We start from the raw sequence: 27,837 nt of genomic DNA, 5'->3' as shown, positions 1-27,837 counted from the left end.
AAATCTGAGCTTCATACAATTAGTTAGTAAGTGATTATGAGAATCAAACACACACTGGATGAGGATAAAAATACACATTGGGACTTTATTGTTGACATGTGAGAATAACACACCTGAGAAACGCATGTAAAGCGGTCAATCAATACAGGGAAGATCAGATTGCAGTAAGTAAACCAACAAGGCAAGCAAACCATGATGGGAGAAATTAGTCCATACCCAAAGGGAGAAATTAATGTCTTATTTTGAAGGCTACGCCCTGCAAGTTCCAACTGTGGGATGAATTTATCATTGAGTTTGTGTCATTTTGGAAAAGTAACATTACAAATTAAGAAAGAAATTACCATAATTTACCTTAAGAATTCTCAGCACAGGACACACACCATGCGAAGCAACAATGAACGTGTTACACAACGGCCTGTCCAGCAGAGGGAGACTGGGAGCATAAGACCTTCCACTTAATTCACTGCTCATTATTGGTTCATTACTTGTGCAGAGACAACTGTCACACACAAAGTTCATTAATTATTCATAAATTGTTTGCATAGTGACAGTATGACACTGTGTTGAGAGCAGTGCTTATGGGGGAGGGAGTTTAACATGGTAAACCAACGCATTCTCATCCCAAGGTGTTCGATAGGAGGATATAATATATTAAATCAATATCTTTAGATTGTTTAATGGTGGTGACTTTGTTCAATTGTAGATGCAAGATAGACAGTATATTATTAACAATAAAAGTTACAAAACAACTCTGATGCCAGCAATATTTATTCAGGTTACATTGATTTCATGTGATTAGCAAATGCTTCAAATGTTAATTAAACTGATCCAGATGTCAGCAGTGTTGTGACCTCACTGATACAGACATGCCTTTATGTCATAGAGCAACCACTCTTATCAAAATCAGATTCACAGTCACAAACCAAAATCAAATTCACAATCACAAACCAAAATCAAATTCACAATCACAACCCAATATAATATACACAATCACAAACATAGCTCAGAAATAAGCTCAGTTATACGTATAGTACATGAATAAAAATCCAAGAGTAAGATTTGAAGCTCAAAATTTTTCTTTCAAACATTTAAAAGAAAATCTAAGATGTCATGAATGTCAACAAAACAAAATAATTAATGCATGTAAAATAATAATTTGTCACTAAGAGTATACTATAACATTTGAATTAGTACTAAAGGTTTACATCTTTATTTTATTGAAAAAAAAAAAAGTTTAATTATTTTTCATGTTGTCTTATTACAAGGCAAGAGCAAGTGCAAGCAACTTTTTGTATAATGGCACTCATGCATTATTCAGGATATGCGATGATTAATATTGAAACCAGCAGGGTTTTTTTTCTTCATTTGTTGTCATAGTTAATAGTCATGGATACTTGGATTTTAAGGTGTGAGTTTTGAGTTTTCTTAACATCATACCAAACTGATTTAAACAGAGGTCAGAGAGGTAGTTAATTGATGTTTAGGCATTTCTCTGCATCTGCCTTTGTGATTTTTCCCCAGGGTATTTCTGCAGGCTTTGCATTGTACTTCTCTGCAAACTGCTCATTGAATTCTGCCATCACGTATTTCCAGTATGCTGAGGCCTCTATGCTGGGGTCTGGATCGATTCGCCAGTCTGGATAGATTTTGCTGTATTCTTTATATGGATGCCACTGATCCTTGGTGTCTCCGCACTTAAAGCTTGAGTTGCCGTGTACTGAAGAAGAGCAGATGTCGGTCACTAGTTTTTTAGAATCATCAAATCTGTAGCGGCCGAGACCTTCTGGTCTGTGGATTGAGACAAAGTGTTTAGTGTGTTTGTCTCCTCCAGCCTCACATGGTGCTTTACAGAATGGACACTGTTTCCCACAGCCATGTACTCGTTGGAAAAGCACATCCTGTGGTTTGGTTTCAAGACGATATATTTTGCTTTGAAAATCTATTGCTTGGAAACTCACTTTCAGTGATTTATCCATGTCCATTACAGAACATTGAAGGCATTCAGCAAATCTTTTTAGATTTGCATTGTTCAGTGTGCTGATTTTGTCCACTGCGTCCTTGGGAAAAACAAACTTTTTTTCAAGTTTTTTACAAAAGTTCTCAATAAATCCCTTGATGTCATTTATCTTTGGGTCTTGACCTGCCTCTTCAATAGCCTTTTTAATTTCACTGATGACTTCATTGACGATATTCTCCTCCAATGTGAACATTCTGTTCTCTTCTGAAAAGTGCTTTTTGATTTTGTCCAAAATAAAGGTTTTAACAAACGTTTCATATGATGAGATGAAATGCAAATATGTTTCAAATTTAAATTTATCAAGAAGATTTTTCAAGACTGAAATCTGAAATGTTGTCCTTGTTCCGAAAATTGCTGAGTTTTCACCAGTCACCATCTTGTCTGCCATTTTCATGCCCAAGTTCTCTGAAATATATCTTTCCAAGGCAGGTTTTAGGCAGTTTTTCATGAATTCATCAGCTTTCCTCTGACACTGGTCTTGTTCACGGTAAAGGTCAATGAAGTCAGAGCGGTATGTTTGTTTGAAGTTCTCCAAGGCTGTTCGTGGGTTGTTTTGCTTGATGAATTTATTGTGAATCTCTTGAAATTCTCTACTTGCGAAGCCACATATGTGCAGTTTAAGGGACAGCTCAAAATCTTCCTTTAGCTTGAGATCTTCATTATCCTTAAGTTTCTCATCAATCATGTTAAGAATTCTTCTGATGTATGTGTCATCATAATCATCCTTACTTTCCCTCTTTGCTTTAACAAATTCCCAACAATCTCTGATAAGGTTGTCTGACATCTCTTGGACATTCTTGATCTTCTGAGCAGAGAAAAATTTCAATATGGTGCTCAATAACCCGTCATTTTTGACAACAAAGTCTCCATGGCCATGACTGTTTAAATCTTTCACTTTGTCTAAGCTTTGAGCCATTGAACTTCCTCTAGATTTAAGACTCATCATCAAATGAAGAAGAACTTTTGTCTTGATATCTTGTTGTTTGAGCCCTGTGCCTGCCAGTGTATTGACAGTCTCACGCCACATTTTTTCAAATGCTTCATCCAGCTTATCATCTGACATGTCTGTGTCGTTCTTACGACAGTTTTTCAGCAAGTTTAGCACTTTCTTCTCCATTGTGTCCATGTATGTCTTTTTGATTCCTTCCACTTTGATCATTCCATTTCGACGTGAAACAGCGGCATCCAGTTTGCTTGTGACAGAATTTGAAAGTTCCATCTTCAAAGACGTGGCAGAGTTTATAAAGTCTTGTCGATAATTTTCCACCAGTTCAACATGACCTTCTCTTTGTTGATAGTATGATTTGATCTTGTCAATAATTTCTTTTTGTCCTTTTGAAAGCTTAGCTTCTGTTTCCCGTAGTAAACGACTACGAACATCTTCAACGGACTCAGAGTTTTCAAATTTTCCATGGTTTAAGATCTTGGTTTCAGCTTCTAACGCCCATGAATGCATTTGCTTTCTCAGTGTCCAGTCCCATTTGTTGAACTCTGTGCACAGTTTCATGTATGCATCAGCCACCAGACTATTCCTGAAACTGAAGATGAAGTTTTCAAATTTCACAGCAGTCCACAAGTCTTTGGTCCATTTAAGAAATTCATTGATGTTGTAGGACTCGTAACTTTTGAAGATTTCCATTATATGTTTTTTGAGATTATACACAGACTCACTATAGCCAATACTCACTGGGGCCATTGGGGGGTTTCCATGCCACAATCCAGGGATGTAGTGGTCACCCGTCGCAGTGTCATATTTCAACACATCTGTAAATTTGCTGAATTCCAGTTTTTTCTCCATTTTGGCTGCAGCTTTTGTCATTTCATCCAGCTGTTCCAACAGAAATTTACGGTCTCTCATGTTTGAAACATGAGCCGAGACATCAGCAACATTCTGGTGTACAAACAAACACGTGTGTTTCTTTCCTATCTCCTTCATCCTGAGGAAGGCATGAACAATGATCTGTAAAATGTCTTTCATCTCTGTTGAATTCTCCATTGCAATGTTGACAATTGTTACATCACTCAGTCCAACAACAATAGTTGCCAACTCATTGTCATGTTCATGGCTGTTGTCCAGTTGTGCGAGCTCAGGGGATTTCAGTCCTTCAGTGTCAATTATCACTATATAATCACATTTGAGTTCTGCTTGGCGATCATCTGCTACTTTAATGAGCTGCATAAAGGCTCCCCTGGTGCACCTTCCACTGCTTACTGCAAACTGAACTCCAAACATGGTGTTCAGCAGCGTTGACTTTCCTGAACTCTGGACGCCCAAAACTGTGACAATCTTAATCTTGTTTTTGGGTTCAACCATTCTGTTTAATTCATAAAACACACCAGAAAGCCATTTTTCAGGGATATTTGAAGAATCTCCATCCACCAGTTCAAGTGAAAATCCACCCAATAGTAGTTCAGCACAGAGTCTAGGTAAGTGCTCCAGCTGTTTTCGGTTAGGTGCATATTCTGGAAGCGAGACTGCAGCCTCGTAAAGCTGGCTCATCTCTCGAATGAAATGCTCCACTCCTAAAGAACTGTTTGAAATCTTTTTATCAAGCTCAGCAATTTCTGTCTTGTTTCCACAAATATCTTGACATTTCTGTTTGTACAGTTCTCTGAGTTTAGGCAGTACTTCATGGGATCGATTCTCTAGAGCGATTCTCAACCATTTTAAGAAGTAGTCCCTTTCTGGTGTTGATATTGCACTGATGAAGCAGCTCATAGTGAAAGATATGTCTTTCCTGTATTGCTCTTCTCTGAGTTTCTTTTTCTGATTCTTAAGTTCCTTTTTGTAGTCATCATTCTTCTTATCACCAATGTTCTTCAGTCGGTATTCCTCCTTCTCTAACTTAGCCAGTTTCATCAAGATCTCTCCTTGCAAGGGCAGCTCCTGCTTCTTGAACTGCACTATATCCTCTATTTTTGATGTGATTTCATCTGCAATTTTTTTTGCACGCTGACATTCTTTACTATCCTCGTCCACCAAGATTCTCAGATTTCGTGCAATCTCAGCTAAACGAATAACTGAGGTTTTGTGATGATTGTTATTAATTGTGTCTCGCAACTTGCTCTGAATTTTGTGAACAAAGTCTGCATCATTTTGGCTGGCTTTAAAGATGAAATTGCTTTTCTTTAGATTGAGCTTCTTGACAGTAGCCTTTATGCTGTTGTTGTTGGAGTCTCCCACAAAAAATAGCTGAGGCGTAGGTTTTTGACTGGACACTGAAATGAACTGTGTTTCTAAAAGCTGGGATTCAAAGAACACAAACACAGCAGTTGAAGCCTCACAAAGAAAAGAGAACTGTGTTTCAAAGTTCAGGATGTCACCTCTCAAGTTTGCAATTGCTATTGGCTCAGGAAAGACATCAATGTTTTCATTTCCACAAGGAAGATACCAGGCCATCTCAACCAAGCCATTTGATATTTTCTTCTTAATGTTTCCACAACCCATGTTTAAGTGCACAAAGGTATCAGTGTATTGCTGTGGATTGCTGAGCACTTTATTCAGAATTTCTGATTTGGAAATGTTGCACCTGCCAAGTCTCACAAAAGACACTAACGGTAGGTTTGAGAGAACAATCCTTTCTTCCACAAATCCACTTGCATCTGACAGGGAGTGTGGTCTGTATTTTTTCACAATATCTCTCATTGCCCAAAGCATAAGCATGATCTGATTGCTATCACTGTTTGGAAGCAGCAGAGGAATCGCAAACTGACACATGGACATTTTCATGATCATTTCCTGCTGAAGAAAACTGTCAGAACAAAGGAACACAGCAGTCAAAACATCTAAAGGGTTTACTAACTGAGGACAATCTGATTCAGTACTATCCTGATCATCATCCCAATCTGAATCTTCTGCCCCATCTATTGAGGAACACTTAACACTCCTCGCTGTCCTTTGTAGCAACATAAGTCTCTTCAAGAACAGCCATGGCAGATCTGAAAGGGACTGGACAGGCACATCTGTCACACTCTTCTTGTTGATCTGTAGCAGTCTGTGGAGAGTGAGTTTCTTGCCATAACACTCTGCCAAACCTAAATTTTCCAGGAGGATCTTCATGATGTTCCCTGTAAATTAGAAGAAAATTAGTTACATTTTAAAATATCTTCTTTTGTGTTCAACAGAAGAAAGAAACTATAACGGTTTGGAACATCTTGAGGGTGAGCCAGTGTGTCAAAATTTTCAGCCCTTCTACAGACAACAGACTACAGACAAATCACCAAATCATACTAACTGAGAGCAGGCAGCACATAATATGAGATATACACACAGGAACAATATGGGAATATGCAATAGCATGCAAGGTCAAAATAGATAATTGAATTATTGAAGTAAACAGCCAGTATTAAAATATATAGAAAATAAATAGAAAACATTGGCAAATCTAAAGAAATAGGTTAAATAAATACAATAGAATAAAGATCCAAATGAAATAAACAGTGCTTTAGAAATATTACTGAAGCTGAATGGAGTAATCAAATGTAAAATGCCTGTCCTGGTTTGAAACTGTCCAGGCACAGCTCATGGCAAGAGCACTTAAGACCCTGGTGCAGCCAGAAGGTCCAGTCTACAAAAGCTTACATCAAAGGTTTTGATCAAACTTAATGCCATACCTCTAGTGGAATGGGCTTACTGGCAGAGGCGAGGGCAGAAAGCACGCCTCGAGATAAAATATTGCCTCTGAAATTCATCTGCTGATTGTTGATTTGGTAGCCGTACAGCCCTATTGTAGATGTAGCTTCTATTGGTCTGCCCACACATGAATTGTGTTATATAGCTCTAATGCACCTGTCGTGCCAGGAACTATATCTATTACATAAACTATTTTGTTAAAAGAATTCCCAAGAATTGTTAATTTATATATATATATATATATTATTATTATTATTTTATAGAAATACTTCAGATAATAGGTGAATTTATGTAGGGATAAAAGTGGTGTAGATGGGCAAGCCATAATACAAGAAGGATACAAACAAAAGAATAACGATGAAAGAATAATGAAGATTAAGGTCCATATCTTGGGCAAATGACTTTGTACACTGACGCATTTATCATTCCTATTTTTCACCTGCGCAAAGCGGGCTTTTCCCTCCATAGACGCACGTCAGTAAACTAGGAAATTAACTTGTGCTCCCTGGGCGGGTCTGCACAAAAAGGAGGCGTGTTTCGACGCAAACATTCCCTAGTGCTGCTATTTTGCAGTTCCAGAAAACAATACGCTTTATGCACGAACTACGTATATATCTGAAAGAAACTTAGCCAGCTTCTTTACTTCCGCAAGCGCGTTCTGCAGGCAAAATAGCAGCAAAACTTTCATAAAATTCATTTTCTCAGAAACGGAGACAACGATTTTAGAAACTGATTCGCTAGTCGGATTGCGCACGATATGAGAGAATGCTCACAGTCAAAGTTGTTGATGTAGCTTGAAATATATAATTTAAAGACCTTCTCTTTTTTACTCTTATGTGTGACAGCTAACTGCCTCACAGTGTTGTTAACATCATTCACGTTAACCGCAGGAAGTTTTTGCAAACAGCAAGTGTAGGCTACTTTGCCACTATCTCCACCTAATGCAAAACCGGCTTCTGACGCAGCATCGGATGTAATTGGGCGTGCTGAGACAAACCGAAGCGATCGTACATAGAGCCTATTGTGCCACTGACCAGAAAAAAAAACCTAGCCTAAAGTCAGTGGAGCGTAGCACGTTGTTCATAAATGCTATTTTAAGTGTGCATGCTTTGCCATAATGTAGCGGGTGCTCAACGCACATACACTTTGATTCTCTCATCAACAATGATGCAGCAGTTTTTTTGCAAATCATACATTATAACAAGGAAAAATATTAACACATGAAGGAAATCATTGTGGTGTGTCCCATGCCTGTTTAACCGACACTTATTTGGGTCGGTTTCTCACATCCCATACAACGTCAGTTTTCTGTCTTTCACTGCTCTGACATAAACGTCGGTCTCCTCGGCTGTGAACCACTCCTGGCGTGGTAAATAATAATAAAAATCCGCCGTGCAACATGCGCACCTGCCCTTAAAGGGTATGTTGGATGACGCTCTGATTGATTTTTTTCACGTTACACCCAAACCACTCCTAAGAATAATGAAGCTATTTCAGACCAACCCCTTTTAAACTTGGTTGGGGTGCTAGAGTCATTATCCCACCGATAAAATAGCAACAGTGCCCAAGACCCGCCCACAAAGTTACTTGCCGACAGAGGTGTAAAAGGTTTGTCAAATGAGGACAAGAATTGAGCTGCTCGCCAGATATTAGACAATAGAGTGGGTGTTTAAAGGGCCATTAAGTATTTTATTAGCATCTGGCTAGAGCAAGAACACAACCAGAAGGTGAAGGACGGAGGTAGCGAGTCATCAATGCTAATGAAATCCACCTCCTCAGAGCTAGACCAACCCAGTGTCGGGCTCTCATTTGGGGTGGAAGAAGTCACAGAGTGGGCTTCCAGATGGGCTTGGCAGATGTGGGTGGAGAAAGGGCCGAAGCCGTCTCAAACTTCTCTATCAGCTCCAATTACTACTCCCACGATTTGCAGTAGCACCTCAATGCAGAACATGAGATCCACGGGGAGGAGTTGGATCACGATCCAAGGGGTGGAGATGGGTAGGATTAGGGTTGGGTTTAGGGATTAGGGGTGGGTTTAGGGATCAGGGGGCGGAGTTGGTTAGGTTTAGGTGTATGTAAGGTGGGAGGAGTTGGATCTGGATCCGACTCCTCCCCATGGATTTCATGTTCCGCAGTGAGGACCATCTCACGATTTGAGGCAACGCGTCGCCTCGGCAAATACTGGACCCAAACCGCGAGAAGCACGAGCCTGGCCGCTCTCGCCGAATATGGGCAGGTGGGGGCAGGTGTCTGTGCATGCTCTGCTCCCAGGGGTTTCACTTGTGTTCATGCCTAATGTGCTTTTGTTTTCATTTCTGTTACGCTCTCATTGGTTTTATTGTTTCATTGAATTAAGGTGTTTCTCATTTGATCATCAGTAATCTGTGTATTTAGCTTTAAAGTAGTAGAGTAGCCTGCGCACATCCAGAAAACTTAAGGCAGGTGCGCAATCAGATCAAGCACTTAAGAGTAAACAAAAGTCGGCGCACTGCCACTGCTGCTTCCAAAATAAAGTATATTGATGAAATCAATAAATTGATTCTTTGGAAGTAGCAGTGGCAGTTTGCTGACTTTTGTTTACTATCATGATCTAGCTTTGTTATCTTTTGATGCTGTCCTGTGAGTTTCAAGTCCATGCCATGCTAGTTAAGTTTATGTTTAAGTTATGTTTATTTTCAAGTGCTTTGTTTGTACACTTATTGAATTAAAGGGTTAATTCACCCAAAAATGAAAATTAAGTCATTAATTACTCACCCCCATGCTGTTCCAACCCCGTAAGACCTTCGTTCATCTTCGGAACACAAATAAAGATATTTTTGATTGAATCTGAGAGCTGGATCACTCTTCCATAGGCTTCCTAAGGGACTGGCTCTTGACGGCCCATAAAGTCATTGAAGAAAAGGTTTAAATATTCCATGTGCCTACAGCGGCTCAATTATAAGTTTATCAAGCGACGAGACTACTTTTTTTGCAAAAAAAACACAACTGACGACTTTATTCCACTATTCCATTACTTCCTTATGGGCGCATATGCGCGAGAACTGAGACGAGGACGTTCTCATTCGTCTACTTCTTGTTACCGGCTGCTCACCGCTTAGGAGTTTTACCGCCACCTACCGTATAAAATGATGATCCATATATAAGCCGCTCCGGATTATAAGGAACACTGTCGTTTTTTGAGAAGATTAAAGGCTTTTAAGTGCACCTTATAGTGAAAATACGCAAATTGAAAAGCGTATGTACAGCGCGCATCTTCCTCTGCTTGTAAACAGAAAGTTTTGCGCTTCCAGTTCCAGCTATATCAGCACATCATCTTATACGGTAGGGGGCGGTAAAACTCCTAAGCGGTGAGCAGCCGGTAACAAGAAGTAGACGAATGAGAACGTCCTCGTCTCAGTTCTCGCGCATGCGCCCATAAGGAAGTAATGGAATAGTGGAATAAAGTCGTTATTTATGTTATTTATGAACGAAGTTATTTATGATATTTATGAACGAAGGTCTTACGGGGTTGGTACAGCATGGGGGTGAGTAATTAATGAATTAATTTTCATTTTTGGGTGAACTAACCCTTTAAGAAATAAAATGCTTTTGGGCTCAGAAAAACGAATCAACTTCAGTGGAGGCGTTACAGCTTTACAACAGGAAAATGATTCATTTTGGCTGTTGTTTAGTTTTCCGTTGTTCTAGATACTGAAAGATGCTGGTTATTTTTAATAATAATCATTATTAATCATATTATTTTTGAATAATAATATTTAATAATGATATGAACGCTTTACGTTCATATTCTGGACTTATCTGATTTTTTGTAGTAGGCTATACTTTATTATGATTTTAGTAGGCTGTCATATTGATTAAGAAATGCACACACAATTATCCTTGAACTTGATGTTGCAGATATTTTAGGCTATCCACAAACAAATTGCTTTCAAATGCATGTGCAAAATTCAGAATCAACGAATGTGCAGAAATTTGTACAAAATAGAGACATTTTTGTGTATTAAAGACTTTTTGTTTTATTTTGTATTGGTGATTATAATTTGCGCCTCCATTAGTAAATTTGTAAAGGTTTCTATTCATTTCGATATGCCACTAGAGGGCAGAATAAGACCGGGAATTAAAGAACGCATTGTAAGAATGATATGTTGACCTACTGTTTTCATAACACTGAATATTCTACTAATTTATACTTTTCTAAAACATTGCATATTAATGGCAATTATCTTATTTGGCAATTACACCTAGTTTTTGTCACAGTGTCTGGTTGTGTTTCCCTTGTTTATCACTAGAGGTCCTCGTTCTCGTTCTTCTTCTTCTTCTTCGTCTTCTTCTTCTTCTGGGATTTTTATTGGCAGTTTGCAAGCTATGTGCATTACCACCATCTACTGGAATGGGTGTGATCACATTGGGAGAGAAAAAAAAAAAAATATATATATATATATATATATATATATATATATATATATATAAATAACAGAGAGTTAGAGCCCAAGCTTCAGCTGGCGCTACGTGTTTAGCTCCTCCAGCTTCAAACTCAACTCAACCTCCATAGAAAATAAAATAAAACTAAAATAAATAATACGACTAAATTCTTCTTGCTAACTGTGTTTTTTTTGTTTGTTTGTATTTTTTTTAAGAAATTCTCTCACTGCTTTTATTGTAGACTGTGTTCCTGGTAGTTTCAACAGGTTGCTTAAATTAACAGACTTTGTTGCCCTCTTAATCTTTTCTCTCTCTTCATGGTACTGCCTACATATCAAAAGTACATGCTTATATGTAGGTTGCTGTTCAGTCCTGTATGTCCTATCAGCCTAGTGAACCATGTTTCCTCCTGTCGTGTTAATGAACTCATTTTAATAACTGTAACACTTTGTTGTATACTATATAAATGCCTACCCTTTCCCCCCTTATCCCATTAATTTTGCCAGAGTTTATGAATACCATCTTTAATCATTGTTTTAATTTCTGATTTGCTAAGTGGAACCTGTATTTCTACTTGTTCTGCTTTAAGTGCTTCTTTTGCCAACTTGTCAGCCTTCTCATTACCCTCAATACCGGTGTGCGCTGGAACCCAAGTGAAATGTATTATTAGCTTCTGTTGCGTTATTCTGAATATCATCTGATGAACTTCATGTAAAAGATGCTGCCTGCATTCAGATTTCCCAGTCTGGATACTAGTTAGTTAAGGAGGACATAGAGTCCGAACAAACAACCGATTTGTATGGCTTCACTTCTTCTACCCACTGTAATGCCATTATGATGGCCATCATTTCTGCAGAGAAAATTGAGAGGTGGTTTGAGGTTCTTTTTTGTATTGTGACTTTATATTTAGGAATGTACACAGAAACCCCCGTTTTACCAGTTAGATCTTTGGATGCATCTGTAAATATTTGTACTGTATCATTATATCTTGCTTCTATATACTGTTGCACACTTTTATACAATCCTGTCTTATATGTTTTTTAGATCCTGTATTAACTAAAGGATAACAGAAAAACCAAGGTGGAGTTATACTCAAGTTAACAGTTTTGCTGCAGGGTATAATACTGATTCCAGGTCCTCATTCTCACGGTGTCCTTCACATTTGACTTCATTTCCCAGCATTCTGTCTGTCACTGTCACTCATCAGTTCATTGCACTCAGCTGTTCCCCGTAATCATTGTTCGCAGCTGTTTATTGTTAGATCTGTGTATATTCCCTGTCTGTGAGTATGTGTACGAAGTCATTGTTAGATGTCATCACCACTTCTTCGGTCTGTTTTCAAGTTGGTTTGTGTTTTGTGTCATGTTTGGTGTGATTATTTGAATTTTGACCCCTGCCTGGAAGACTACGATTTGGATTACCCTTATTAATTAAACTACTGCTTTTGGATCTTCTGTTCACTCTTCAGTTTTGTTGTCAGTAGTCTATTGCTCCTTCGGCCAGCTTTATAGTTCATCTATTAGATTTGGTTTATTTGTTAACTTTACACAACTCATTTAATCGCAGATAGCCTATTTTGCTTCATATGCTTGGTCATTATTGGCCAGATCAGAAATTCTGTTTTACTTGACTTGGCTTGCACTGCCTTAGCCTACCACTATACTGTCTGTGAATTATTAGGTGTTCAAGCACGAAGTGCTGAAAACCTATTGTATTTAGAAAGAAAAAAAAATCCCCTAAAACACATCGTGCAGCCCAAACCGTAAGGGCTGGAGCTCTGAAACTTTGTCAGATGGTAGGGCCTCAAATTGTGGAGATATTAGAGTACGAGCCCGATTGGCCCATAGGTGGCGCTACAGCAACCAAAAGTACTAAATTGCTCATAACTCCTAGACCGTTTGATTTTTTTACACCACTGTAATCCCTGGCTCAAGACGGACAAGATGTATATCTCGGATTTCCATTTGGAGCAAAAAAAATTTGTTATTTCGGTTTTTGTCCAAAACCCACTTTTGCTAACTAGTCCCTGGTTTTTTGCCCAATCGGGACCAAACCAGTCTAGGCCTATTCTCTGGACTCTCTAGATCAATAATTATCGAAAAAAAGTTGAAATTTTGCATTTGGTTGGCTGTAACAGGGTCATTTAGATAGTGGTCTGTGGCAAAATTCAGTCAAAAGCCCCTAAATCCCCCCCAAAAAGTCACAACTTCACAAAAATCGATGAGCATGTGTCCTAACATGGTTAGGAAGCATGAAAAGTTTCGTGAGGATCGGATCATAGGTGGCGCTACAATCGTCAAAAAGGTCTCTCATTATTAGGTGTTCAAGCGCGAAGTGCTGAAAACCTATTGTATTTGCTAGAAAGAAAAAAAAAATCCCCTAAAACGCATCGTGCAGCCCAAACTGTAAGGGCTGGAGCTCTGAAACTTTGTCAGATGGTAGGGCCTCAAATTATGGAGAAGCTATCAGAGTATGAGCCCTGTTGGCCCATAGGTGGCGCTACAGCAACCAAAGTTCCTCCGCAAAGTTCCGTGAGGATCGGATTATAGGTGGCCAATGAGTGGTGTTTTACTGCCCGCTGCTGTTTAAATTATTTTTTTTTCACAATACTCAACTATAATTCATAGTATAGCTTTATCAATTCAATCTTTTAACATTTACAACCACATTTAGTAAAAAATTACTATTATCCTGAAGTTGAAAATGAGTGTGTGAACTAAACTAGTAAATCATATTTTAACATGGTAAATTATGATAAATCATATTGGAACATGGTTAATTATGTAATATCACGCTGAAATACAGTATATCATGATAAATCATGCCTGCTACATACAACCTAATGTATTTTGATGCTTTAAGTGAGTCATTAATGACATAATTTTCATTTTTGGGTGATCTAACCCTTTAAATTACCAGAGAGAAAAATAAAGTGTTGTTCAATAAAAAATGCATTAAACATGAAACTTGTATTCTTTGTGCTGATTTATTTTCAGTTTATCTTGCATAAATAACGGCTACTCAGGTATTTTAGTATTAAACCGACATGAATGAAAAATCAATAAAGTTTAAATAAGCCCAAACAAGGAACAGGATTGGAGGGGAGCGTCCGTTCAATCGGGGTTCCGCAATCGGGCCGCGTTAATACCGAGCGATCGCAGAACAATCGGACCTAGATTCATGCCGAGGATCGGCCGAGTGTTTTATCCTTAATCGGGCCTCTTTTGGTCCGCACAATTTTTGCTAGCTGGGTTTGTGCTTAAATGCCTTAAAGATCTGAACTGCTTGAACACCGATAAATGCTGCTTGCAGCTTTAATTATTATTATTATTATTATTATTAATATTAATTTAACAAATTGTTGTTGTTGCACTGCATTCATTGAATTCTGAATTTTGCACACATAAAGCAATTTGTTTGTGGGTGGTGGAGCATGTGAGCAGAGCGGTGTGATGCTCAGCTCAATATTCCGCTCTATGCGCGTGCGCTCCACTCAGTCGCTCGGGTCCCAAGCCAACGCTCCACTGATGAATCGCTTTATAAAGGCTATTCACATGCACAGAGATTGAATCCCAGGAGCTCTAATGCATCGACTTCAAATGATGAATGCAACCAAGGAAAACGTGAAGAATGGAAAAGTGGAATTTGTATACTCTCGTTTTATTAAAACAAGGAAACAATTATTACAACGTGGTCACGATTTACTAAACCATGGAACGAAATATTATATTGTTAATTTTGTACGATTTAAAAATATTAAATATAGCAATATATATCTATAAATAAAGTAGTGTAAAGATTGAGACGTTTTTAAATAGACAGCAATTAAAAAAGATAATTCTAAAAGTCCAAAACGTTGCAGTTTGTCATACAACAGAAGAGTAACATTTAGTTTTATGTGAAAATCGCTCTATGAACTACATCTCCCGGGAAGAGAAACGAGATCCGCTGCTTGTGTGTGTGCAGTCTGGTACAAAACACTCAGGTATGACGGCGTAACGTTATGATTATAACGTAAGACTGTAGAAACTGACAGACAGCCTCAGTAAGGTTAGCTTCATTCATTGAAAGAAAATGTGCGCCTCTGGGGTTTGTAGTCTTTGTAATTACGTATTTTCACAGTCTACCTCAATGGTTTACATCAAACTGCGACTTTCTTTACTTTAAAATGTATCTTTTAAATTGACAAACATCATATGTGTAATTCAGGGCACAATTCAAACGAGATCAAAATATTTGTTGTCTCTCGCCATTGACTACCATTCAATATTTTTCCGAAATAAGATCCCATGGTGGTCGACCGGAAGGTGAGGGACTTAGGCTCTCTATTACCCGCAGTTTTGGTCTATTTAAACTTTAAAACACGCGTTTCTTTTACTAATGCCAGTAAATCATCCAGGTGTGCTTTGATAAGATGTTGTTAAGTGCATTTCACCTGTGTGTGCTTTTATGAGCATGGTGTTTTGTGAAGTTCTACATGCATTTCATCTTGTTTGTGTGTGCGCGCGCTTTGCAATTGCAGTTATGTTCACGGAAATAAAATAACAAAAATCAAATATATACGGTGGCCGAGAGAGCGCGTTTCTGGTTGTGTTGTGAGTACTTGGAGCACAGGTGTGTTGTGGAACTGATGAAGATGTTTTTCTTAATTTGCGGATGTATTTTTGTATTTGAATGCGTTTTTATAGTTGCACACGTTTTTTTGAATTTGCATTCGTCTTCATCAGGTTGCAGCGCGGTGAGCTCTCTCGGCCACCATAGATATACCCTGTCAGTTATTACATTTAATAGACAAGTTTTCCAAAGGGCTAGACATGCTTATTAATGCATTAAATGAATAAAAAGAACAGACTTTGATTCAGAATCAGAATCACCCAGAAATAACTTCTATTTACAATTGCAAATGTAATTTATACATTTATTCCAGATAGGCCTATTCATTACAAAGTACAAGCGAGTAGCCTACAAAGACATTTTATATCTGAGCGGGATTTGTTTTACCGGTGAGCGTAAGTGGAGCGATTCATAAGTGGAGCGTTAGCTTGGGACGCGAGCGACTGGGTGGAGCGCACGCGCATAGAGCGGAATATTGAGCTGAGCATCACACCACTCCGTTTCGCTCACATGCTCTGCTATCCACAAACAATTTGCTTTCAATGATGTGTGCAAAATTCAGAATTCAACGAATGCAGTGCAACAACAACAATATAGTTAAAGGTGCAGTGTGTGATTTTTAGCGACATCTAGCGGTTCGGTTACGAGTTTGCACTAAGGGCTCAGCCCACTGCTCACCCCTCCCTTTCGAAGAAGTTACGGTTGCTAAAACGGGACAACAAACATCTCGTTGGCTAAAGGCCTGTTCACACCAGGACGAATTTCGCGCGCGATATTCGTCGACGTTTAACGCCTTGTGACTAAACAATGGGCGCCAATGTGAGTGTTCACACCGACGCGAAAAACGCCACGCGTAAAAGCGTCATTTTTAAAAAAACGCCTCGGTTCGTTTTTTTGGTTTGACACGACGCTTCAAAACCTATCCAACCAACGAGATTGGCGGGTTTGCTCACGTGTCTGGTACTTCTGAAGTTACAGTAAAACACAACTTGGGGGTGTTCAAGCACAAAACGGTCTTGCCGAGCACACATACGGCGAAGAAGAGATATCCTACAAGGCAAGATACCTATGGGCAAGATGAATATTGAGCTGCTGGTCTCGGAGCATAAAGAGCTATATGATAATATTTATATTAGTATTTCTGTAATAATAGTATAGTATAGGGTGACCAACAGTCCTGTTTTCCCGCAAACATGTGTAAAACGATCACTTTGTGCTTTATAGAAATCTGAGTTGAGATGAGAACTGCGCATAATGTCAGTTAGATTTTGACAAGTGAGGAGAGGAGAACCGCTCTGCCGACTCTTTGTATTCTTTCTTTTATTTTATTTTCTATTGTGACCAGATGTTTGTTTGTTTGTTTGTTTGTTTGTTTGTTTGTTTGTTTTTTCTCGCTCGATCCCCATGTATGAGGACGAGTGTAACGTTTGAGTGGTTTTATTAAACGCGGGGAAATACGACAACTCTCGTCTCTCGTGCATCTGTTCATCCGACAACTAGTGCTATGTTTTTATCTCTGGGCAACATCTCAACTTGTCCTGTTTCCACGTCCTGTCCTGGCTGTTTTTAAGTGCTGAAAATGTCCTGGTTTTCAAAAAAACTGCTGGGAAAGATCAGTTCTACAGTAAAATATAGATGGACAAACAAGGTGGATGAGGAAGAAAAACATGATAAAGAGGATGAAAACTAAAGATATAAATAGATTTTGTTAGTTCGTTTTTGTAAGTTTGTGAGAGCTATTATTTGTTACATTTGGAGGCATTTCTTTTAGTTATTTATTATTTATATATTTATTTTTCTTATACAGAAGACATTATTTCTATCATTATTTCATTCAGGTTTTTTTAATCTGTCATAATAAAACATTGAGACATGAATATGATCACCCTAGTATATTCTACTATTATGTCTGTTTTACATTAAGCGCCATCTAATGTCAGGGAATGAATTTGCATGTTCACTCGGCTCATCGTCAGCGAAAAACGCTTGGGTGTGAACACAAAAAACGCGTTGAAAAACGCTGACGAATAACGCGCGCTGATATTCGTCCAGGTGTGTACGGGCCTTAAGACAGCAGAGAATATCCAGAGTTAAGGCCTGTTCACACCGGGACGAATTTCGCGCGCGATATTCGTCGACGTTTAACGCCTCGTGACTAAACAATGGGCGCCAATGTGAGTGTTTACACCGACGCGAAAAACGCCACGCGTAAAAGCGTCATTTTTAAAAAAAACCGCCTCGGGTTCGTTTTTTTGGTTTGACGCGCCGCGTCAAAACCTATCCGACCAACGAGATTGGCTGGTTTGCTCACGTGTCTGGTACTTCTGAAGTTACAATAAAACACAACTTGGGGGCGTTCAAGCACAAAACGGTTTTGCCGAGCACACATACGGCGAAGAAGAGATATCCTAAAAGGCAAGATACCTATGGGCCAGATGAATATTGAGCTGCTGGTCTCGGAGCATAAAGAGCTATATGATCATATTTATATTATATTTCTGTAATAATAGTATAGTATAGGGTGACCAACAGTCCTGTTTTCCCGCGACATGTGTAAAACGATCACTGTGCTTTATAGAAATCTGAGTTGAGATGAGAACTGCGCATAGTGTTCATAGTGTCAGTTAGATTTTGACAAGTGAGGAGAGGAGATAACCGCTCTGCCGACTCTTTGTATTCTTTCTTTTATTTTATTTTTCTATTGTGACCAGATGTTTGTTTGTTTGTTTGTTTGTTTGTTTTTCTCGCTCGATCCCCATGTATGAGGACGAGTGTAACGTTTGAGTGGTTTTATTAAACGCGGGGAAACACGACAACTCTCGTCTCTCGTGCATCTGTTCATCCGACAACTAGTGCTATGTTTTTATCTCTGGGCAACATCTCAACTTTGCGTTACACATGTCCTGTCCTGGCTGTTTTTAAGTGATGAAAATGTCCTGGTTTTCAAAAAAACTGCTGGGAAAGATCAGTTCTACAGCAAAATATAGATGGGCAAACAAGGTGGACGAGGAAGAACAAGATAAAGAGGATGAAAACTAAAGATATAAATAGATTTTGTTTGTTCGTTATTGTAAGTTTGTGAGAGATATTTTTTGTTACATTTGGAGGCATTTCTTTTAGTTAGGCTATTTATTATTTATATATTTATTTTTCTAATACAGAAGACATTATTTCTATCATCATTTCATTCGTTTTTTATCTGTCATAATAAAACATTGAGACATGAATATGATCACCCTAGTATAGTATTATTTCTGTTTTACATTAAGCGCCATCTAATGTCAGGGAATGAATTTGCATGTTCACTCGGCTCATCGTCCGCGAAAAACGCTTGGGTGTAAACACAAAAAACGCTTTGAAAAACGCTGACGAATAACGCGCGCTGATATTCGTCCCGGTGTGTACGGGCCTTAAGACAAGAGTGTAAAGGCCTGTTCACACCGGGACGAATTTCGCGCGCGATATTCGTCGACGTTTAACGCCTCGTGACTAAACAATGGGCGCCAATGTGAGTGTTCACACTGACGCGAAAAACGCCACGCGTAAAAGCGTCATTTTTAAAAAAAACTCCTCGGGTTCGTTTTTTTGGTTTGACGCGCCGCGTCAAAACCAATCCGACCAACGAGATTGGCGGGTTTGCTCACGTGTCTGGTGCTTCTGAAGTTACAGTAAAACACAACTTGGAGGCGCTCAAACACAAAACGGTCTTGCCGAGCACACATACGGCGAAGAAGAGATAAGATAGTTTTGGGCAAGATGATGAGCTGCTGGTCTCGGAGCATAAAGAGCTATATGATAATATTTATATTAGTATTTCTGTAATAATAGTATAGGGTGACTAATAGTCCTGTTTTCCCGCGACATGTGTAAAACGATCACTTTGTGCTTTATAGAAATCTGAGTTGAGATGAGAACTGCGCATAGATACAGTCGGTTGTCTGGGAACGCCCCCGGGAACGCCCCGTCACGTGGTGTGAATTTAGCCGTGGGGGATAACATTGCCTTGGCGCTCATTGAAATACATGGGACAATCATGCCGAAGAGTTGCTGTGTCGTTTTCTGTACCACAAATAAACAAACAAATTATAAATTGAAGTTCTACGGCCTTTCTTACATACATACAGAACCGGATAGGAGAACAAAATGGCAAAATTAATCATATCTTATTAGATTACTGTGTGAGTAGAGGTCCCTGTGTGATAGTATGTTTAACTCGTATTAGGCAGTGGGCCAGATTTGTCTGACGTTACATCCCTTACGAAAAAGAACTATAGTAATCCTATGGCTATTATTAGTATTCTATAGTAGTGTATAATATTTCTGTGATGTTCTGTATACCTCTATACTTCTAGGCTATGTCCCAAAATACTCTAGTATTCCTATAGGATTAACGTTACTATAGCCTAATATTTTGTCCTAAAAATACTACAAGATTCCTTTAGTTGTTTTTCATATGTCTCAGTCACATTAGCGTTATTATCAGCTGAAGGTTATCAGACTGCAGTCTGTGAGAATTCGGATAACTGTCAGCAAAGTCCCTCTGCAATTTCGTAGCTACTAACTGATCACCGTTTTACAAAAGGATTAATAGTTTGGAGTGAAGCATACGTACAATTGGTAAGTGACATGGTTTTATGGACTTATAGTAACTTATACGCAAGTTGATTGAGTAAGGCTTGTGTTGCCGGTAGCTTCCGCGATGTCTTACCTGAAGATTCAACCAGATATAATAGTCTGGAAACGACACCTCCGGCCATTTGGTTGGGTCATTGACCCAGTTTTTAATTAAATAAGGGCAATCATAACCTATTACAGTTAATTTTGCAATGTACCGTTGCCGGTCGGCAGGCATAAATGACTCGCAATATGACATTTTTGTCATTCAAATACATAGGATGGTCGCGCTGCTTTCCCCCACGCCGACCACGCGTTGACGCGTTGCCGACTGTATGTATAGTGTACGCGTAGTGTCAGTTAGATTATGACAAGTGAGGAGAGGAGATAACTGCTCTGCCGACTCTTTGTATTCTTTCTTTTATTTTATTTTTCTATTGTGACCAGATGTTTGTTTTTGTTTTGTTTTTTTCTCGCTCGATCCCCATGTATGAGGACAAGTGTAACGTTTGAGTGGTTTTATTAAACGCGGGGAAATACGACAACTCTCGTCGTATCTGTTAGAGGACGCGGTTAGGTTTAAGTGTGGGGTGGGGGTAGGGTACACGCGATCCTAGGGCGTCATCTAACTGACGCTAAAGGGCGCCTAAAGCGTCAGATATTGAAGCATGTCCAAATGCTTCCCAAGGCGTCAGTTAGGTGACGCCTTGGGGGTGAGAATGGGCTGTTACTGTTTACACCCATCAGACACTCCGATTGATGCACATGTGAAAACAGACAGTGCAATCCTGCTCTTAAGTATCTTTTTGTCATCTTATTTTATATTTTATTTGCTCTTTTTGTCCATAATGGAGCGTGCGCGTCACCTAGCGTCGCGCCTGCCACAAGATCTCTCACTGTTTACATGAGACACTCAGATGAGAGCAAATAAAGTCCAATCCATCTCTTATCTACCTTTTTGTAATTTTTTCTTATATTTTATTTGCTCTTTTTGCCCGTATTGGAGCCATCTTCGCAGTAGTGAACGCGCCGAGAGAAATGCTCATTTCATATGGATTAAATATAATCTGAGAGTAGAATAATCTATTTATTTTCGTTTTGAATTGTTTTGTTTAAAATTAGGCTAGACATTTCTACCTTTCTAGATGTAGCCTATTTATCATGTCTTTGAGAAACGTGCAAAGCAAAAAGTTCATGATTTTATTGCTATGCCTATATGTTTGCTTTGCTTCTTATTTATTAAATCCTGGGAATTGGTTGATCAAACATTGATTAAAATCAAGATGCAATTTATTAAAAACGAAATTCACTTTAAAGAAAGGCTTTATTTAAAAAAAAAAGATGTATAGATGTATGCATGTCCCCACCACTTTTTGCCAGGGTCGATTTTGTACCCACCACTTTTGAAACATCTCGCGGCGCCTACTCGAAAGAGAAAAAAAATAATGAATGCGTCATTGTACCCAGCACTTTTGAAAATGCTCTTCCGAATACGTCTCTCCGTCCCCCAGCACATTTAAAACCAAACCAAACTGACGCCCGTACACAAGAGCAGGATAACACTGTCTGTGTGCTCTCGTGTATTAATCGGAGTTTCTGATAATAAACAGTGAGAGATCGTGTGGCTGGTGTGGCTGGCGCGATGCTTAGAGCCACAAGATCAAATGATAAATAGATAATATCCTGTAGGGGTAAAAACTTGCTGGCGAGTGGCGAACATGACTTCTTTGTCAGAAAGATGTCGTTGGTGTAGACACTTGTCAATCAAACATGTCTGACCAACAGAGAAGCACCCGCCCACTGCGGAACGTTTGTGTCAAAATGATTCAATCAAAAAAAATTTAACTTCAAAACTTTTTGCACTTCAAAAAAAATTAATTATTCAATCAAAACAATTTGAACTTCTATTTTTTTTTTCACTTCAAATAAAAAACGAAAACAACGAAAAAAACACATTCTCTTCAATACTTTTTTTATTCACGACGTAAATAATTTTTTTTTTTTTTGCTTTTGAACAGTTTTTTCTTTGATTGAAAACAACTCTTTTGGAATTGAATGATTAAGACACAAATGTCCTACCCATGTATGGCCCAAACACAAAAAAGATTACTTCAATCAAAGAGAACATTTTCAATTAAAACAAAAGGTGTTCAAATGCAATTTTTGGAGTCTCAAATATTTTATTTGCATTCAAAAATGATTTTCTATATTTGAAAATGTTTATCTTTTCATTGAAGTGACTTTTGTATTGATTCTGTTGTTTGTTTGTTTGAAGCAACTTCTTTTTTGATTGAATGATAAAGACACAAATGTCCTACCCATTATATGGTCCAATCAAAAAACAATGTTACTTTAATTAAAAAGGTTGCTTTAAACAAAAAAAAAAACGGACTTCTATCAAAGAAAACATTTTCAATCAAAGAAAAGCAGTGTTCAAATGTATTTTTTTGAGTTTCAAATATATTCTTGGATTCAAATACTTTTTTCTTTGATTGAAAAGTTTTTTTTTCATTGAAGTGAAGGTTTTTTTAATTGAAAATATTTTTTTTGATTGATGCAACATTTTTTTTTTGATTGAATAATAAAGACACAAATCTACCTTCATACAACACCGGGACGAATTTCGCGCGCGATATTCGTCGACGTTTAACGCCTCGTGACTAAACAATGGGCGCCAATGTGAGTGTTCACACCGACGCGAAAAACGCCACGCGTAAAAGCGTCATTTTTAAAAAAACGCCTTGGGTTCGTTTTTTTGGTTTGACGCGCCGCGTCAAAACCTATCCGACCAACGAGATTGGCGGGTTTGCTCACGTGTCTGGTACTTCTGAAGGCCTGTTCACACCGGGACGAATTTCGCGCGCGTTATTCGTCGACGTTTAACGCCTCGTGACTAAACAATGGGCGCCAATGTGAGTGTTCACACCGACGCGAAAAACGCCACGCGTAAAAGCGTCATTTTTAAAAAAACGCCTCGGGTTCGTTTTTTTGGTTTGACGCGCCGCGTCAAAACCTATCCGACCAACGAGATCGGCGGGTTTGCTCACGTGTCTGGTACTTCTGAAGTTACAGTAAAACACAACTTGAGGGCGCTCAAACACAAAACGGTCTTGCCGAGCACACATACGGCGAAGAAGAGACAAGATACCTACTGTATGGGCAAGATGAATGTTGAGCTGCTGGTCTCGGAGCACAAAGAGCTATAAGATAATATTTATATTAGTATTTCTGTAATAATAGTATAGTATAGGGTGACCAACAGTCCTGTTTTCCCGGGACATATGTAAAACGGTCACTTTGTGCTTTATAGAAATCTGAGTTGAGATGAGAACTGCGCATAGTGTGCATAATGTCAGTTAGATTTTGACAAGTGAGGAGAGGAGATAACCGCTGTGCCGACTCTTTGTATTCTTTCTTTTATTTTATTTTTCTATTGTGACCAGATGCTTGTTTGTTTGTTTTCTCTCGCTCGATCCCCGTGTATGAGGAGGACGAGTGTGACGTTTGAGTGGTTTTATTAAACGCGGGGAAATACGACAAATCGTCTCTCGTGCATCTGTTCATCTGACAACTGCTATGTTTTTATCTCTGGGCAACATCTCAACTTTTGCGTTACACATGTCCTGTTTCCACGTCCTGTCCTGACTGTTTTTAAGTGATGAAAATGTCCTGGTTTTCAAAAAAACTCCTGGGAAAGATCAGTTACAGCAAAATATAGATGGACAAACAAGGATGAGGAAGAAAAACAGGATAAAGAGGATGAAAACTAAAGATATAAATAGATTTTGTTTTTTGTAAGTTTGTGAGAGCTATTTTTTGTTACATTTGGAGGCATTTTTTTAGTTATTTAATATTTATATATTTATTTTTCTAATACAGAAGACATTATTTCTATCATTATTTCATTCGGGGTTTTTTTAATCTGTCATAATAAAACATTGAGACATGAATATGATCACCCTATATTCTATTATTATTTCTGTTTTACGTTAAGCGCCATCTAATGTCAGGGAATGAATTTGCATGTTTACTCAGCTCATCGTCAGCGAAAAACGCTTGGGTGTGAACACAAAAAACGCGTTGAAAAACGCTGACGAATACGCGCGCTGATATTCGTCCCGGTGTGTACGGGCCTTTATTGATTTCAATACAATTAAAATAGGCTATGCCCCCTCTGTGGATAGAAAATTGTTATATTAAGACACAAATTCAGATAGCCTAGGCTTCTCAGAGGATACTCAATATGTTTTATGACAGGTTTAAAAAATAATGAATGAAATAATGAATAAAAAATAATGTCTCTTCTGTATTAGAAAAATAAATATATAAATATTAATTAACTAAAAGAAATACCTTCAAATTGAACAAAAATACCTCTCACAAACATACAAAAACAAGCTAGTTTTCTTCCTCTTTATTCTGTTTTTCTTCCTCATCCTCCTTGTTTGCTCATCTCCTATATTTTGCTATAAAGCTGATCTTTCCCAGCGTTTATTTATTCTTTTTTTTTTTTTTGAAAACCAGGACATCACTTTATAAAAAACGGCAGGACAGGACGTCGTGAACACAGGACTGATAACAGGACTGTTGGTCACTGGTCACCCTATTGCTGCATAACTTCTGATTTTGAAATAAAAATCGCGAGTGTTTGTGGTACGGTTCACGCACTGCAAACGCAGCATATGTGAAAGCACTTTAGCGCGTGCGGCTCCTGTACCGGATAGCCTACGCACCGCAACACTCTCCGCATACGCACTGCAAACGGAGTATGTACGCCCGTTTCACACATACTTTCCGTACCGAGTCTATTTCTGCTGTGCTGCAAACGCAGAAATAAAGTGACAGCGCACGGTTCGTGGTCAAAATGAACTCAGATTGACCTCGAAATGTAGTAGTTTCACCATAAATGCATTTAATTCAATAAAATGTAATAATCTCTCCATAAAGGTATATTTAATTGTTTCATATTTTTACTTTAAGACATCTTAATATATAAGTAATGCATGGAATTGTATGCATCGTGTTTAAACGAGCATGCGTCCAAGTTTGTTAAAGAGAATCGCAAAGCCATGGCAAAACTTTTATTTTAATAAAAGTTGCTGCATATGGTGAACATATTTTGATTACCAAAAACCAGGACACATGGCCCAGAAAACAAATGATACTCGAAGTTTACTCAAAGATGCCTTATTAATTTCAATACAATTAAAATAGACTATGCCCCCTCTGTGGATAGAAAATTGTTGTATTAAGACACACATTCAGATAGGCTTCTCAGGGGATACTCAACATGTTTTATTATGACAGGTTGGTTTAAAAAATACGCACTGCAAACGGAGTATGTGTGAAACGGGCGTGGCTACACTTGATGCGTCCGCATGAGCCCAAAGGTAGGCTACGGCAAAAATGACATGACGCGTGCCTCCGCATCCCCTAGACATCATTTACTACACACAAGGCTTTTTTCTCTGATTTTGAAAACGCTTCGCGATCAACTTAACAAAGTTAGATCTCTTCCAAGATCGACGGGTTAGTGATTCCTGTAACTGTTTAACGGTCAATGACATAAGTAGGTACTAATCAGCTGTCTCACGAACGTAACCAGCACATTTATCTCCACATAGCAAAGCCATAACACATCGAGGGAGAACTAAGTTACATAAAACAATCCAACTACATATTTTACACCACTCACAAGGGAAAAGTCACTACTCACGGTGTTCAGGGCTAGCTTTCTGCTGCTTCTCTTTCAAGATAGTGATGAAATGCGTTCTGTAGCGCTGTTTGTTCGCGTTCGGCTACGGTAGAAACATGACGTCACAATATGTCGATCTTCATAGAAGGGGATGCCTGCGGTTATGGAGATATAAATGTCTCATTCTAAGGTAAAGTTAATAAAAACATTGCATTTCATGTCATGTTGCATTTCTGTTAATATATAGCCTACTCAACATTTTTACACATTGGACCTTTAAATTATTATTATTATTAATATTTCACAGACCGTAGTAGTAGGCTAAGCAGTGCAAGCCAAGTCAAGTAAAACAGAGTTTCTGATCTGGCCAATAATGACCAAGCACATGAAGCAAAATAGGCTATCTGCGATTAAATGAATTGTGTAAAGTTAACAAATAAACCAAATCTAATAGATAAACTATAAAGCTGGCCGAAAGAGCAATACTGACAACAAAACTAGATGTAATTGCCAAATAAGTTAATTGCCATTAATATGCAATGTTTCTCTGGACATTCTCGGGGAAAAGTTTTGAAGAATTGAAGTATTAATGCACTCTTGATTAATTGATTTTTCCTGGAGCCCATTTGTAAATCTATGGTTATTCTTCTGAAATACAACATACCAAAAAAAAAAAGAAAGAAAAAGAAAAAAAATAGAACATTAAAAAGTAAATTCAAAAGTAAATTCATTAAAAAGCAATTCATCTTAAAACCCATACTTCATGTTTATAACCTGGTCTAATTTAAAGTTTATCAGTGAAACTTGAAAGATTATGTCTCATTCTAAATGTGTCCTTAATTCTTTCCCCAAATCACACACTGCAATTTCTCCACTGATCGTTTACAGAAAATATGAACACTGAATATCACAAGCAGACATTTATATAATTAATACAGTACTACATCTGTACATCTGTATTGTACAAATGTATCGTAAATTACAATGTAAAGCAACCTTGAGCTACGGAAAGGAGCTAGATAAATAAAACTTTGTCTTCTTCTTACATCTGAAAAGAAACAGAGACTTACCCTGAATTTGAAATGATTCTCTGATGTCTGAAGGGTGAGGACGACCTCACTCTTTTATCCCTTTGGACTGTACCAAACAACAGAGGTGAGGGTGGTATGATCTTAGTTAAAATAAAGAGATTACATTAAAAGAACATTCAAATTCCTTTATTATGAAGGATTGAAGTGCAATAATGGTTATTTCTGTAAATTTAACAACAAAATGTTTTATTATACTTTCCACTTTATTAAACTAAAATTAGAAAGTCTAATACAAAGAAACTGTTGTTGTTAATTTTTCATATTTTTCCTATCAGTTTCAGTTTTTCCTTTTAGTCATGTGATTTTCAGAAACTTGTAGGACCTTTGGAATGCTGTGTGAACCAGAACAAACAATGCAGATCTGGAAAGCTGCCCAATTTCAACACTGTCACGAATGAATCCACTGGAGGCATTATGAGTTGCTACAGCATAGTATCTTTGTACAAATATATATTGTTTTTGTAAAAAAAAAAAAAAAAAAGACATTCTCAGGGAAAAGAGTTTTGATCTATTGAAGTATTAATGCACTCTTGATTAATTGATTTTTCCTGGAGCCCATTTGTAAATCTATGGTTATTCTTCTGAAATACAACATACCAAAAAAAAAAAAAAAGAAAAAGAAAAAAAAGAGAACATTAAAAAGATAAAAAGCAATTCATCTTAAAACCCATACTTCATGTTTATAACCTGGTCTAATTTAAAGTTTATCAGTGCAACTTGAAAGATTATGTCTCATTCAAATGTGTCCTTA

At 38.1% G+C, this 27,837-nt stretch overlaps 1 protein-coding gene across 1 annotated transcript; it reads right to left on the bottom strand.

The window, feature by feature from the left end:
- Window positions 1-59: 59 nt before the first annotated feature.
- Window positions 60-27,088, bottom strand: LOC120484920 (up-regulator of cell proliferation). The gene is given in 3 exon segments (XM_089126569.1): window positions 60-1,472; window positions 1,475-6,085; window positions 27,066-27,088. Coding segments are annotated over 2 exon segments (4,629 nt in total). The 5' UTR covers window positions 6,078-6,085; window positions 27,066-27,088; the 3' UTR covers window positions 60-1,446.
- Between the last annotated feature and the right edge of the window lie 749 nt (window positions 27,089-27,837).

Source organism: Pimephales promelas, chromosome 23, assembly GCF_988280905.1.
Source record: "Pimephales promelas chromosome 23, fPimPro1.hap1.1, whole genome shotgun sequence".
NCBI lineage: Eukaryota > Metazoa > Chordata > Actinopteri > Cypriniformes > Leuciscidae > Pimephales > Pimephales promelas.
This window is presented reverse-complemented; position numbering and strand designations above follow the sequence as displayed.